The 17,001-nt window shown below is 32.7% G+C and overlaps 1 protein-coding gene across 1 annotated transcript; it reads right to left on the bottom strand.

Moving 5' to 3' along the window:
- Positions 1 to 3,138: 3,138 nt before the first annotated feature.
- LOC25497578 (PI-PLC X domain-containing protein At5g67130) lies at positions 3,139 to 7,683 on the bottom strand. Its single transcript, XM_013592192.3, has 8 exons — positions 7,474 to 7,683; positions 7,250 to 7,372; positions 5,607 to 5,744; positions 5,383 to 5,481; positions 4,852 to 5,155; positions 3,798 to 4,021; positions 3,612 to 3,698; positions 3,139 to 3,369 (listed from the first exon to the last, which is right to left on the bottom strand). The coding sequence occupies exons 1-8, from the start codon at positions 7,555 to 7,557 to the stop codon at positions 3,334 to 3,336; spliced, it is 1,095 nt and encodes a 364-aa protein (XP_013447646.1). The 5' UTR covers positions 7,558 to 7,683; the 3' UTR covers positions 3,139 to 3,333.
- Positions 7,684 to 17,001: the final 9,318 nt, after the last annotated feature.

Genomic DNA, 17,001 nt, shown 5'->3' on the forward strand with positions numbered 1-17,001 from the left:
GTAATAATTTTCTGTTTAAAGATTATGTTTGATTTGAGAATGTCAAGGTCTTGTAATTAAGTGTTGCTAATTTGATTGTGCAACAATACCCCAATTGTGAATATCTTGTTGAAATTTGATTTATTCTAAACATTGTTTTAGTGTGATTTTCATTGTATCCACATTATCGTTCCAATAGTCAAATTGTTCGTAAATGTTTTTCAAAAACCGTTTCCACACATATTTTTTTAGAGGGAAACTATTCATTCCCCTCTATATTCTCTTTGATATTGTCATATCGACGAACAAACCCTGTTTTTTTTCTTCCCCAAAACATGTACCATTTGTTCCGTTTATATTCAGAATGCCCAGATACAGCTCACCAACCCAACTTTTTCATGCAAGTGTTGACATATATATATACTAAGTTAACATTAGCAGAAATGACTAATTTGGTAGAAAGAAGGTGATTTGGGGGACAAATTTGTAAGGAAAATAAGGTAAAATAAAAACTAAATAAAATTAAGGGGCCAAAGATCTAATTTAGCATACATAGATACACACCACTCACTAGGTTATTGACACTTTAAATTGAAGATGTATGACATCGTTTCAACATCGACTTATATGTACTAGAGCTATATTGAAGTCAATCATATTGTCAAATTTCTGAATGGTTATATGTGTGCACGCGCGCGCGTGCATGGACATCTTCATCCAGCTTTGAGGTAGCTTTTAGTAGTAAAACTCATGCCCATTTAACATGACATCAGCTGGATTAAGGATGAATATGTGAGAGTTGGATCCAAGCAAGACCCACGTTAGGTGTAAGAGTGCATATTAGAGTTGTATATGAATTAAACATTGCCAAAATTTCTGGATTATTGTATGTATGCGTGTTATTGAACACCTTCATCTTTAAACTAGTTACATGAGACTCAAATCAATTTAATAATATTGTCACGTTCAATTACCCTATGTGTCAAGGCTTCATATATAGCATATTCTTTATTGCCAAACTACCCATAAATAATGGATGGAATGAATAAAGAAATTGAATCCTAGACAAGTGTTCCTAATAGTGTCATTTTATTTGGTGTGGGAAGGGACAAGAGAGTGAGTGAAAGAACAATTTGTTAATGCACCCCAAATTATTCTTTGATTCTTTATATATTGATGAATTAAATTGTCACCAAATAGCTTAATTTTATTTTTTAAGAAAAATGAAGGGATTTTTTTCTCTAGTGTTGTTGATATTATTCATCACACAACTCCATAACAAGGTTGCTGCTGCTTTGGATTCCAAGTTGAACAACAACAATACTCAAGTTCAAAGATGCATTGGCTTTCACTGCTTAGTCACCGGCGACGACGAAACTGATTTGTTCATGGATCAAAGAGGACCTAGCAGAATGCTTGCTACTAATGATAATCAAGTAACTCCACAAACAGAGAATTCAGGTCAACAATCACCTAATTGTCAGCCAAATAGTTTGCAAGGTTCAAGTTCATGTCTTGCCAGTCCTCAGTTAAATCAAGGAAGACCTTGCGAACCTTTAAACAGAGCATATCCTTACTGCAAGTGAACAATATGGTTTATTGTGACTCAATTATTTGTCTTCCATTAAATGGTTTCCGTATTTCTATTTTCAAGTTGAACTATGTAAGGCTTCACATTTTTTACTTTGGTTTTTGTAAAATATGTATTTCTATGTTAACTATGAATTGTTATGTTGAATAATTCTATGATAATAGGTGACTTCTGCTAGCAAATTTATTGTCAAGTGTATGATAAAAATAAATTGATACTAATGATTATTTACAATTGTTTTCGAGAGGATTCGAACTCAACATCTTCAGATTAAATGTATAGGCTCTTAACCAAGTAATTGAACTCAATTAGTTAATGAACTCAATCAATAATAAATTATTTATGAGAATTTGAGTTTGATTTCTAAGTAAAATAATTTTTATCAAGACTTTACTTATATTCCGGTCAAACTTAAGTCATGAGGAACCCTTTCATGTGAATACTGAATGGTTAAACCATAAAAATAAATAAAAGGATAAGCTCTTATCACTACATTATAAGCACCTCAAGTGTAAATTAGAATTTAAACTACATGATAAATATAAAATAACATAAAATATTTTTATTAACATGAGAAAACGTGTTCTAACAATCAAAATATTTTTATGTCATTTGCGTTTGATAAGTTCGGATTCCTAGCAATAGAGATTGTTAACCTTCCACTGAGTTGATAATAAATCTAACTAACTAACTAGTAACGGAACTAGAAATTTTGACTTGCGGGGGCAAGATTTTATATGATAAATATTTATACGAATTATTATAATATATGCTCATCAATTGCAGCAACCTTATAGCACATAATTATACAAGAGAGGAAACGTTTCATTTATTTATAAAAAACTATTTCTCTTTGCCCGTGTCAAAGAAAGAATAAAGAATCACCATATTCATGAATTCTGGGTTTTCATTTTTCACGGCAGATAACTTCTGAAGTTTCCGCAGTAGTTAATTGCCGAAGTTCCGCGGTAGTTAACTACCGTCAGTTAACTTCCACAACAGTTAACTGCCGAAAGGGGTATTTCGAAAATTTACTGGTGTGTTTGAGCAATTTCTCTATCGGGCCTGGGCTATGGGTGAATCAGAATTTAACATTGGGACTGAGCTACCTCATTTCCTATCAGTTTTTTGTCATTTGCTAGTTGTACCCCCCATTTTATTTAGTTACTTCAATATGAATAATCATTGTATTTTTCATTTTGAGTTTGAGGGGGACTATTAAAGTATGAATAATCGACTATAGTTAGTTGATAAGGTTAACTAACGTTAATAGCTTTGGTTAGAAGTTAGTTACTTCAATTAATCTCGATATATATGAACACCATTATACTCATTCATCATCTTTTATCAATCTAATTCATTTCAACATGAATCTTTTATCAATCTAATTCATTTATACATGAATCTCAATGAACATCTCCCTCTTGACTGGAACTATGCTTGCTTTTTTGTTGATCATTTTGACCTTCTTCCCTATAATTCCATGATTCCCTAAACTAATTGCATTTTTTCCATAAAAAAATAATTTAAACTAATTGCATCTCGATTCAAACTTTTTCTTGACACAATTTTTAGTTTAACTTTAATTTTTAAATATCTTTATATTTTTGCAATATTGGAATTAATATGATGTGTCACAACCATGAGTGTGGATAATACTATGCTAATGAGTAGTGCTTTCATATTTCAATCACTGAAAATTATAATAGTAATTGAACATCTGAATTATTTCCAGTCGGTTGTTGCCCTTGTCACTGTACTTTCTATGGTTGTGAGCAAGCATGTGAAGTTGATCCAGGCTGAAATTAAATAATCAACAAAAATTCATAGTTATCAGTAATTAATCTTTATAATAATTTATAATATACACTAAGAGTTAAATTAATTAGACGTGTTTCAGTGTCGGGCACGCGTTATATACTACAACGATACGACATCAAAAATATAACTACACTGTATTATGTAATTTTTTTAAATTATTAGCAATGTCGGCGTGTTAGTATCCGTGTGTTTCAGTGTTTCATAGATTTAATTTCCTTACCACACATGTATGAACATCATCACATCCACACAATAGCTCTCCATTGAGAGTGTCCACAGCTTGAAATGACCCTCCTCCTTCACTCCTCTGCATTATAACAACCAAAATTAAAATAATATAAGGATTTTGATTCCAAATTTAGAAGAAATCACTAATAAGCTAGATAAAAATTTTGGTTAAATCAACCTTATAAAAATCAACAGCAACAAAGTTAGCCCAACGGTTACCAGCAGCACCATAACAAGTTTGCAACATATCAATGAGTCCACCAGAATTATCTTCACATGTGATTGGCTTAAGTGGAGCTGTTCTAAAATAGTTTACTAACACTAGAGATTTGCTTTTGTCATTAAGAGGAGGTGATTCTCCCCTGTTTGGACAACTTCCTTCTTTCCTTCCACCATCTCCATCTACAAAATGGCAAAGAAATATTAGAAAAAAAGTTGTGTTGATGAAATCCATGTAAAAAATATTTTAAAAATCAAACCACGGCAACGGCAAGATATCTTCATCGTGATTCAACTGCTTTAAACCGTTTAAAAAGGGTCGAAATTGCAATTAAACCACCAAAATAACTGAACCATAGTAAAGACTGGTTCGAGGTTCAATCGGTTGAATCACCTAGCTAGGTTGGTTTTTTTAACATTTGGTGTAATTGTACTGCAATACAAAAAATGTTGGACGGGAAACGTGTAAACAATTGTTTTCATCTCTAATTGTGTTAAGTGGCATCTCTATTGTCTTTGAATGTGTCAAAATTACAAAAGTATATGTGTTCATCTTTTGTTGGTAATTTCAATTTCAATGGATCAAATTGACTAATGAAAGACATATTTGATCACGAATTTAACCATTCAAAGACACATTCAAAGACCAAACTAACTAAAAAAATAAAATACATTCATGTATGCTTTTGTAATTTTGAAACAAAGACTATAGTATCGCTTTCTCACAAATTCAATGAATAAAGTGACAAATTACTCACACTTTTCCATCAAATGTCTATTTCTCACAAATTAGAAGAACAAAGTGACTATTTATTCATATTTTTATATCAAATTGCTATTTTGCAATCGTTTGGTGGCAAATGTATGCTCCCCTTCACCAAAGGGTATCGGGTTCAACACTCGGTGAATGAAACTTTACGCATTATCCATTTTACCGACCTTAATTAATGGAATAATGTTTGATTTTTGTTGTTAGATTATATGCATAGATTTGATAGAGGGTGTTTACTTACACTGATTTTCAACCATGTAATTCCACTGGTAAGCAATGCCTTCACTTTGTTCCTTGGCCTTTTTAGAAGTGAACACTAGCAATCTTTGGTTTTTGGCTACCATATCACTCACTAGAGGCCAATTTCCACCATTTTTTGGCATACTAGCCAATGGAAACCAATACTTCTTAAGACCAGCTTTGTTGAAGACATTTGTCAAACCATTTGGGGCTTCAACATAATCTTCCAAGATAAGTGTGACAATTTCATTTGGATTTGCTGACAAAAATGCTTCAATTTCCTTCAATGTGTCAATAGCTGGTTCCTAATAGTATATCACAAAGTTAGTGATTATAATTTAAAAAATTGCAAACCGTTTCTAATGTTAAAATAAATCATGTGCAACCGATTTGAAGATGCAATTGACTATAGAAAGTTAGATTATTTTTCTCTTTATCTAACCGTTAAAGTCGACTGCAGAGAATCCAAACCCTTACGAAAACATAGAAAAATAGAAGATAAACATAAAGTAGGTAGATAAATTTTACATACAAATGCGGTGAAGTCATGACAATGACCTTGAAATGAATGACATAACCACACATCATCATCAAAATCATATGTATCTAACATTAGTGCCCGAACTCCATTCTACAAAATTAACCATTATTAAAACAAAATTGTGAGTGAAATTAACATTGTCTATAAACTTTAAAAAAAATAAAAAAATCATAATATTTTAACCATATAATATATATGTAATTTGAATAGCATACGTTAAGTTGTTGGGTGATGGTGTCTTCTTGGTTGGTGATAGTAATTCGAGGCACACCTGTGTGAGATGGTTCCCCTTCAATTGCAAATGCATTATGCGTTGTCAAAAATGCATATTTATTGAATGGTAGAGAATTATTCTGTACATAGAAAAATGGAAACAATTAGCAAGAGATTAAGATAAATACTATTCAATTTTCTTGTCTTTTTACTTCAAAAGAAAAATTGTAGGGTAAATTGCATGTTTGGTTAAGTATTGTGGTTGTGCAATTTAGGTCTCTCATTTTATTCTTTTTCACAAGTATTGATTGACGTGTCACTGTCATTCAAAATTCGGCTTATGCACATGAAACAAAGGGAATCACAAGTTAGGTTAGTTATGAGAGTTGCATTCCACTTTAACAAAGAATACCAAAAATGAGAATAGACTACACAAATAATCACAAAAGAAAACAAAATATAAGGTTTTTTTTTTTTTTTTTTAAAAAGCCAAACTGATATATTAGAAAATTAAACACTTCTTGTTCAAAAAAAAATAAAAAATAAAACACAACTAGACGTTTTAGCACAAGGTGTGCCAAAAAGCCTAGGCAAAATCAAAATTCAAAACACTGTACAAGCACCGCAAAGGCAAACTGAAGAAAAAACAATAAGGAAAAGCAGAAGAAACAAGCTAAAAAACAGACTTTAAGCATGCTAAAGGATTGTGCCGCCACAATTGATAATCAAAATCGAAAGTAGCATATTTCGATTTTAACCACCAAAATCTGGACGTAGAAATCAAATTTTGCGACAATTTTTTGCATAGGAACGTTTAGTAATGTTCTTAACACGTCTGTAAAAAATTATTCAAAAACTCAAGAGTTTAAACATAAATTAAACAAATTTAAATTGAGGAGGAACTAATACTGAGTGTAGAATTTTTTTTTTAGGGACTAAAAGAACCATTAAAATTAAGTAAGGACTAAACTTGAAAGGTCCCTATTTTATAGGAATCAAAAACATATTTAACAAAAAAATAATTAACTAAAAGTTTGTATTGTTGTAGCCCCCACCAAATCTGGGATTATTATTCAGATGGTGTGAAGACGGTGTTCTATGGTCACAAGATTTGGACATAAAGATTAGGTACACACTTAAAGGAGGAAAAAGAAAAAAAAAATATTAAATACTACATATTTTTAAAATTATTAAATGATATATACTTTGGATTGTGAACAACCAAGAATTCCTCCAATTTCCCCTAAAAAAAATAAAAAGTATTCCTCCAATGTGAAATGGTTTAGAAATAATTTCTATCTTACCCCACCAAACAAGAAAAATGCAACGGGACAAATCAAAGTGATCCAACCACCATATGGTTGTTGTTGGAAACTAAACAATCTTTTGTGTTTGTGTGGGTCAGTTTTCTAAGAAAATTATGCAAAATGCAATGTAACATTAATGCATATATAAAATGCATACGTCGACACCAATAATAATTCAATAAAAAAATTAATTAAATATAATAAGATGTGTCAATGTCATATCATCAATGTTATGTCGGTGGACACCGGACACCTATGTCGGTGGATATTGGACACACATAGATCAGAAACATCGTATTAAAAAAAACATATAATTGAAGAGATAAGTATTATCTTACAATGAGCTTGAATTGATCTGTAACAGATGATCTCACACACCTTTTCCCATCAAATTCAAGTGAACAATCGAAACAGTAGAGTCCAGTTCCACAATCTTCATCAGAATTGCACTCATCACCAAGCTAATAAATCAAACAAATTAAACATAATTTGAAACAAAGTAATTAAATAATAAGAACAATTAATTAATTTGATATTGTTGTATTAATGTAAAGATACATACCTTGCAAGCTCCATTAGAACAATCAGCAGCAACATTATAAACCAATGGAAGAATTAACATAATCAAGAACAAAACAGAACCCATGTTGACAACGAACAAAGAAATGAATAACAAGAGAGAATATAGTTTATATATATTAATGGAAGATGGATTTTCTGTGTTGACTGAGAAAACGAAGTAAATTTGGTCAATTTGGTATATTCTCAGTACTTAATACTTTAGGCAAATTATAGGGAAAACCGTTACATATAAAGAATGATTACATATAAAGAATGATTATAAATTACAGATTATGATAGAAGACCGCAAAAAAGATTATATTTGAAAAAAAATTAGTGTAGTACGTTATTTGGTAGAAGAATTAATATTTCTTTTATGGCCAAATTATTATTATTTAAAGGATATATGATTTTTTTATGGGTGGTTATAATTTTTTTCTTATATTAAAATTTAAGTAAAGAGACTTTTTTCCTAAAAAAAAAACACAGAGATTTTTTTGATGTTAACCCTAGTTGGAAAAGGGGTTGTAATTGGCGTTCGTTCAAAAGGTAAACAAAGTACGACAAAAAACTATTTTACATAGGAATTGAACTCAAATTTTTTTGAACGATTCTTCATTGCTCATGTACCACTTAAATTCATTTGACACAAGGAAGACATTCGATCTCAAGAAACATTTAAAAATAATTTACATTTGAAAAATTGAAGATAATGCGAAAATAATTTCTTTAAAAGTTGTACAAATTAATATATTTGGTTTGTATCATTTTATGAATTCGAAGCCACACACCTTGTTCACCATAGACAAAAACACTCTCGCTTTCGGTACTTAAATGGAAATCGGCGACCACATCTTTCCCTACTGGAATTGATAAAAATCGATTTTTAGGTCGAGATTTCCATGGTTCTGTTGAGTTTTTTCCGCTTTAAAAATTTATAATTAATCTGTTTTTGTTGGAAAAGTATAATTTTACAAGAAAAGTCTTAGTTTTTTTTTTTTTTTTGTGGTGGTCGGGGTTCGAACCCTGGACCTCGAATATATTATTATGCATTGTCCATACAAACTGACTAAGTTCACGAGAACAGAAAAGTCTTAGTTTAATGTCCTAAACAAGCGTGAAAAAAATACAACTTTATGTCCACAAGTAAAATTCTAATTTTTTTTTTCATATTTTAATGTAATTAAAAAATTCAAGTTCAGATCATTTTTTGGATTTTATGTGTACAAGAAAAAAATATATAAGGTTAAAAAATAGAAAGAATGTCAAATTACAAATATAGAATCTGTTTTTTCTTTAGAGAGCTATTTTGTAGACTAGTAGTCGTATATTACTTGATCAATTTGAACAAAGAGTAATGCTAACAACTCTCTTTTAAACACTCTAATATTCACATTCTTATTGATTTAAAGCATTGTGTGTGTCCTCCATCGGACATGACATGGCCTGACAATATGTTTATTAATGGGGGCAATCCTCACCTCACAAGCCGGTTTGGCGAGGTTGTGTTAGGCCCAACCACGATTTCTAAGATGGTATCAGGGTCTCTCCAAGATCCATTGGGCCACCTGCTATCAAGTTTCTACTATCGAGCCACCCACCATTTATGTCCACGAACCAAGCCCAATAGTACTGGTCGTGAGGGAATGTTTAAGAGTCTCACATCGAACAGGATATTGCCTGACACCCCACTTCTCCTTAAAAAAACACTAAAAAATAATAACAAGTTATGGGTAACCACTTGCTTTGCATAACTGCCTAAATTATAGGTAACTAGTTTCTAGGTCACGCCCATCACACCTTCGTGAATTTTCGTGGGTGATGTACTGGCACCATATAGCAATTATACGAGGAACAAAGCTGCATTTAATGTTTATTTATTAACCGCAAATACATGTGTCTGAAGATGAGTTCTTAGGTGAAGGCTTATAAACTTATAAAAGAACTCGTGTAGCGTTCCTGCGAGCTTAGCTTAGTTGGTAGGACATGGCATAATTTATGCAAGGGTCGGGGTTCGAATCCGGACACCCCACTTCTCCACATATAATTGTGTGAACTCTAGACACTAGGCTACTAAACCAAAAAAAAAAAAAAAAACTAGTGTAGGCTTATTTATTATGTACATCTGAGTAGTTGTCATGTGGAAAATATGCTTGTTCAATATTCAAATCTTAATCAAAGTGACCATGTCAGGTTTAATCAAAGCTTACCTTATTAGAACTTTTTTGCAGGTGACAAAATAATCATAACGATTGAGTCAGTCAGTGTGTCATTTACAATTGAAAACCTTCGTGACCCACTAATTGTAGTGGCAAAACTTTTATATGAGGATGAAATGCTTCTTAAGAGAAGCTGATAGAAAGCAGGATGAAGGTGGTGAGACTATAAAGAATTTGATATCAGAAATTAGAAAACTAGCTTACGATGTCGAGGATCTGATTGAGAATTATGCCATCGAACTTGAACTTACAAGTGCATTGAATCCTGTCTATAAATTATGGCATATTCACAAGGTTGGAAAAAGGATTATAGTAATTAATTCTCAAATAGCTAACCTTACAAAAAGATTACAAGCATATGGTTTGACTGCAACAAGAGGCAATGAAGAATTACACTTTTCTTTTTTTTTTGGTAGATAGACGAAATGGCAAAGCCATTATAAACTCACACACACAAGTGGATGTATCAGGGTTCGAACCTCGGTCATGGCATCCGGCCTAACAATTTCGGCATTTTGCCAGTTGAGCTAGGACTTCTGGATAAGAATTACACTTTTCATTTGAGCTAAAAAGACAATTAAAATGGTCTTATCCTCACGTGATGGAAGATTTTATTGTAGGGTTAGAGTGGCAACAATTGTTCTTAGTACAACTATTGATTGATTTGAGAACAAGAAACATAAGTAACTAGTTTAATTAACATAACAGGAAATAACGTAATCTTCCTTTGACTAAGTTGGGTTTGAGATGGAATAGTCGTAGTCTTCTCTCGTAGTTATTTTTCTATTGAATAGTTTTCGAAGGATTCTAGTAATAGATGTCTTTTTAGTCTTCAGACTTGACATTAATTTACTCTTACTCCTTTCTTCATCAATAAATCATGTTGAGGAAGGGGTTCAAAGAAAACAAATATTTGCTAGAGCACTGTAAATAATAAGCTGAAATTGGAGTATATACCAGTTCATGCATTACACAGGAAACACTCGGTGAGTGGGAAATAATACACAATCATATAACATCATACCTAATTGAGAGACAATCGAGATTAACTGAGGTATATGACATAAGTTATCACGACTTGCCTTACAAACTAAAACCGTGTTTCCTCTGTTTGAGCCAATTTCTCGAACAGAAAGGAATAAACTAATTTCGTCTCAATATGAATTTGAAAGGAATGAAACAATGAAGGATGTCGTTGAGCGCTACCTAGATTTTTTAGTTAGTCGTTGCATGATTCAGGTTGGTGAAATAGGATCTATCGGAAAGATTAAAAACTTCCGACTCCATGAAGATCCTCTTCATTTATGTGTTTCTCAATTTCTTCCATTTGGAGAGATAAAGACACATAAAATCTTAAAAAACATAAAATATAATTAATGATGGTGGGACCTACTTAGTGGTAGGACCCACTATCTATTTTTTGTGTCTATCTCTCTCCAACTTGCAAATCTCCATTTATTTTGTCAAATGGAGAGGATCTTCACCCCATTAATGATGTATCATCATCATCTAATCAAAAGAAGTTACCGAAGGTCGTAGGGTTTCTCTCTTGTTGGATAAAAATGTTGATAAACTGATTCCATCTTGACGCAATACGGAAGCGTAGGCTAGCATGCGCTGAACCTAGATAGAAAAGAACAAGTTTGCAAGCGACAAACCTGTGAAAATAGAGTTCCGGAATTCACCAGAAATTGAAAAACACTCTCTAAAATATTATTGATTGAATAAAAGTTATAAGTTGTCTCTTAGGATACAACTGTTAAGCTTAAATAGGGAAATAACAAACTCTAATGGTCCAAAAATAACAAACTGAAAAACAAAGTAGAAAATTCTAGAAAATTAAGCTTAAATAATAAATACTACTAAATTACTAATAAAATTCTCCTGCATCACATCTCATGAGCGGGTTAGTCAATACCTTAGATCTCTTATTTATGTTGGAAGCTGTCGCGCCATTTTTCGGAGGTCAAGGCCATTTGATTAGCTTTTGACTCGCTTTTTACTTCACGACTGAACAAATTTTTTTTAAGGGGAAAAGTTCCAAACCACCCATTTTGAAGAGATTTAGGGTTCGGGGGTTGGTTATATTTAGGGATGGTATTAGCACCCTAAATATTCGTAGTATTCTACGAGAACCTCTTGATTTTATTTAAATTTTTGTGCTTAAACTTGCTTGCTTTTGAAGAGATGAAAATAGAATAAATGATGAGTAGAAAAGGAAAAGAAAATTGATTTTAAATTGAAGAGAAAAAAAGAAAATTGTTTTTTAACTGATAATTGAAAAGAAAAAAGAAAATTGTTTTTTAATTGATTTGGAAGGACGAGTGTCCTCTGCCTACGTACCCGTGAGGGATCAAAACCTCGTAGTTCGGGGTAGAAATTGACGTTTGATTTGTTGAGTGTTTTTTATTAGTTTTTGAAAAAGGTTTTGAAATAAAAAGCCAAGTGGCAAATGAGAATTGATTTGTGTTTTTTAGATTGAAAGAAATTGACTTGAAGTTGAATTAGAATTGATTTGAAATTTGATTAAGAAAAATAAAATAAAAGACGGTCACTTGATTTAAGATCAAGGTTTATTTTGAAAATTTCATTTTATGAATTTTTGATATTTGAATGTTTTTGTTGTTTTGGAATAAAGATATGAAAATTATATAAGCAGAATGAGAAAAATGAAGTTAAGCTGAATTGTGAAGTTATTTTAACATGGACCAGAATATTATGGAGAATAATTAAATTAAACAAAAATAAATAAATATTAACATTTAAGTTTGGACCAGAGCACTCTGGATTAACAAAAATATAATATTAACAGTTAATTTAGGACCAGAGCACTCTGGATTAATTTAATTAACAAGGACCAGATCGTTCTGGATTAATTTAATTAACAAGGACCAGATTGTTCTGGAGAATAATTAAATTAAACAAAAATATAATATTAACAGTTAATTAGGACCAGAGCACTCTGGATTAATTTAATTAACAAGGACCAGATTGTTCTGGAGAATAATTAAATTTGAACAAAAATATAATATTAACAGTTAATATAGGACCAGAGCACTCTGGATAGAGAGAGAATTAAAATGCATGAAAAAGAAATTAAAAAAAAATGAGATGCTGGGGGTCTGTGAGCAGTAAAGGGGGTGCAGAAAATAAAATGAAGAGGATTTGGGCCTTGGGTGAGGCCAGACGCGTGTGGGCTTGGATTAGACCGGTTCAGACCGGTTTAAAGGTTGAACCGGTTCAATCCCTTTATAAATAGCCAGCTCCGGTTTTTTACGTTTATTTTTATTTCTCTTTCTCTCTCTTCTCTCATTTCTAGAGAGAGAAGCTCTGCCTTCTCTCTAGAATTTCTTCATCTTCTCCGACGAGAAGAGGCTACCGGAGATAGTTCCGGCGCGGTGGCCGGCGAGTTTTCGCGGCGGCACCACCGCGCCGGAGTTAAAAACTCCTCCTCTTTTTGATTTTTTTTACCAAAAGATTACCCTTTCCCTTCTCCTCTCTTTTTTGAAAACGGTTTTTTGAAATGAGGTTTAACGGACCCTAGATCTACAAAAAGGGCTACTACCTTTTTATTGTTTTTTTCTTGATCTGGATCTGTGTAGGTTTGTTGATGAGGTTGGGTGATTTGATTTGGTTGCGATATGGGTTGTGTTTTGTGATGATTGCTGAGTTTGATTTTGTTATTACGTGGTTGTGGGTTGATTGGTGTTGAGTTACAGCTGTTTTGAGGTTTGTTTGTGACTTGTGTTGGTAACTGACGTTACAGTGCTGATAGTTGTTGATATGGTTGTAGGATTGTGAATTGTGGTCTTGGTGTTTGGAATTTTTGTGTTACTGGACTCTGTTGTTGATTTCTTGCAGGTATATGGATTGGAAAGAAAATGGAGTGAGAATTGTTGTGTCTGTATGTTTGGCCGTGGAATGTTTTTTCTTCTTGGGCCCCCCTTTTTTGGCTGGTTTGTGTGTTGTATTTATAGAGCAGAATTTTGTTGCTTGGAGAGGAACATGACAGCCTGTTTTGAGCTGTGTGAATGAGCTGTGTGTTTGGATATTATCGGACAAAATTTTGATTTATTTTTGGACATTAAAAATAAAAAGGACTAAGAATAAATAAAACAAAAATAAGATAAAATAAAGGTTAAAAAAAAATGAATTTAAAGTTAATAAAAGATGGAAATTAAAATTAAATGAAAATTGAGAGAAGAGGGCCCGACTCGGAATCAACTATGAGGTATTTTAAAATACCTCCCTGCCGATTTTTTTTTTGCTCGAAAGGCTGAGACCGGTGGAGCTAAATGACACGTGTCAGTGCTGTCTTAGGTCAAAAATTGGGGTATGACAGAAGCACTAGTTACATGTTGTCGCGTCATTTTTCAGAGATCAATGCTATTTGATTAGCTTTTGATTCACTACCCCATTTTGAAAAGATTTAGGGTTCGGGGGTTAGTTACAAAAAGGGAATGTATTAGCACCCTTTATGTCCGTAGTACTCTACGGGAACCTCTTGGTTTTTATTCAATTTCCGTGCTATAACTTGCTTGCTTATTTTGAAAAGAAGAACTAAAGTGGAAAAATAAAGACCTAAATATCTACATTTTTTATTGTTTGGAAGGACATGGTCCTCTGCCTACGTACCCGTGAAGGATTAAAATCTCGTAGTTCGGGGTAGAAATTGTCAGTTTGATTGGTTGTGTGCTTTTTATTAGTTTTGAAAAAGGTTTTTAAAAATAAAAGCAAGTGGCAAAATAAGCTTGTTTGTATTTTTTATATTAAAGAAAATGGACTCAAAGTATGATTAGATTGATTGAAGTTTGATTAAGAAAATAAAATAAAATAAACGACCACTTGACTTAGGATCAAGGTTTATTGTAAAAAAAAGGTTTTTTTGTGATTTTTGTTATTTGCATGTTTTTGTTGTTTTTTTGAATAATAACTAAAATTAAAACTAACGGAGCAAAAAGGTAAAAGCGTAGGTACTTAGTAGTGACCCTAAACTAAAAAGCATAAAAATACAGCATACACCCACACACGCACCCATGCATCTACGACTATTACATAAAAGCCTATGATACATTCTAAAGTCTGCGGAAAAGTAAATGACAAGAAAAAAATAAATTATTTACATCAACCCTAGATTACATTCTAATTATTTACATCAACCAAATGCAATGTTAACATAATAAAATAAAATGCATGCAAGACTTAAAATAAAATGGGGTTTAATCACAAGGTAGGGGTGCAACAGTATTCAGGTAGATGCAAACAACAAGCAGAAAATAAAACAGCAGAGAGTTGGGCCGAAGAACAATTTCGGAATTGGACTTAGAGGACAGGTTGGGGCCAGATTGGTTCAAGTCCTTGGTCGGTTCTAGGAAAACCAAACCGGTTCAAAGGGGACATATATATAGGGTGTAAGACTTTTTGTTCATTTTTGCAATTCATTTCTCTCTCTAACTCCCCATCTCTCTTTAAACTCTCTGTTCTCTTCCTTTCTCTTTATTCATCTTTTCCGATTGGAGAATGGGTGGTGGAGTGAGTTCCAGCGCGGTGGCCGGCGAGCCATCGCGGCTTCGCCGCCGCGCCGGAGTTAAGTATACTCCTTTTCTCGTTTTTATTGTTGTTTCTAACCTCAAAAACTTTAAAACCGAACCTTAAAGCCCTAGATCTAAGTGACGCGAAATTATACCTTTTCTTTCTCTTCGATCTGCGACGCGGTGCTTATAATCCTGGTCCGTTTTCGTGATGCTTGCTTCTCGCGTCTGATCTGCTTCTCTCCGGCTTTCTCTTTCTCTGTTCTTTTTCTTTTTTTTTTTTGATTTTTTCCTATATTAAAAGAAGACAAACAAAAAACAAAATAGAAAGTCCTAGATCTAACTACCTTTCGTAGTGGATTTGTTTGGTTTGAGGTTCTGGACGTGTTGGATTTGGTTTGGAATTTTTGGTTTGAATGTTGCAGGTTCTTGTTGATTGATGCTGGGCTTTGCTTGTTGTTGATGATTGAATGATTTTGTGAGACTGTTGGTTTGAGTTTGTAGGTCTATGCGTATAACTATGTTTCTCAATGGAATTTTGCGATGAATTTTGGCTATTGAAATTGGGAATTTTTGTGCGTGTTACTGATGTTGCGGGTTCACGCTTTTCTGATGAATTTGGCCGTTTTTTGGTTCTCTGTTCTATGAATTTCGGGGCCCCCTCTGCTGATGAATTGCAGATGTTATTTATAGTGTCATGGTTTGGACTTAGGGTTTGTTGGAGGATGCAGAATTTGTGCTTGTATTAGGATGAGAGGAGCGTGATTCTGCTCCTGGTAAATTGCTTGCATATGAGCTGTTGCTGGATTGGAACTAATGCACGCGTGACAGGCCTTTTTTTGGATTTTATCAAATAACAAAAATAATAAAAAGATAACTATGCAGACTTGACTCTTAAACTTATCTAAAATTAAAAGAAATGTTGATTAAAAAAGAAAATTAAAAATAAAATAAAATAGGGATTAATTTAAGAATAAAAGATGGAAATAATTGATTAAAGACCGAGAGAAGAGGGCCCGATTTGGAACCAAAATGAGGTATTTTAAAATATCTTTTTGCTGAATTTTTCACTGAAAAATCAGGGATTGATCGGGGTAAGGCGTATGAATGTGGACCTTAGGTCAAAAATTGGGGTATGATACATGTGTTATTGACGAATTCAAATTATTAAGAGTCTAGATGTTGAAGGAGTTAAGAGTTAAAGGGTCAATCATTGTAGAGAAATTGGAACTCTATTTTCGCTTAAGTTTTTCCTTCTACACTATAACTTAGTAATTTGCAAAGGCTAAATTTACAAAACCATTGATGAATTAAGTTGGGATTCGATAGTAAAAATTTCAAAAATACTATGCAAGTTGGAAAATTTGAGGCATTTATATCTTCCAAAATGGAGTAGAAACGTTTCAGGCATCTTGCAACTTGACACTCTTATCGACTTGCAAACACTAATAAATTTTTCAGCCAATCAATGTGAGGTAAAAGATTTTTTCAAATTGAAAAAGCTGAGAAAATTGGTATTGAACGATCCAAGGTATTTTCAAAACTTCGTCGTAAGTTTCAGTTTGTTCGATAAAAAATTGGAGTGTATAGAATCATTGTGCTTAAAAAGTAAGTTGCTTTGATTCCCTCATCAAGCAGTGGATGTCCAAAAATTGTTGTTAGGCTGTCCTTCACTTCACAAACTAAATGTAGAGGCAAGAATTAAAAGTTTTCCAGAAGCGAAACTATTTCCTCCACAACTTTCAAAGTTAACTCTATGGGGTTGTAAGCTTGTGGAAG

The sequence above is a fragment of the Medicago truncatula genome, chromosome 7 (genome assembly GCF_003473485.1).
Source record: "Medicago truncatula cultivar Jemalong A17 chromosome 7, MtrunA17r5.0-ANR, whole genome shotgun sequence".
Classification (NCBI taxonomy): domain Eukaryota; kingdom Viridiplantae; phylum Streptophyta; class Magnoliopsida; order Fabales; family Fabaceae; genus Medicago; species Medicago truncatula.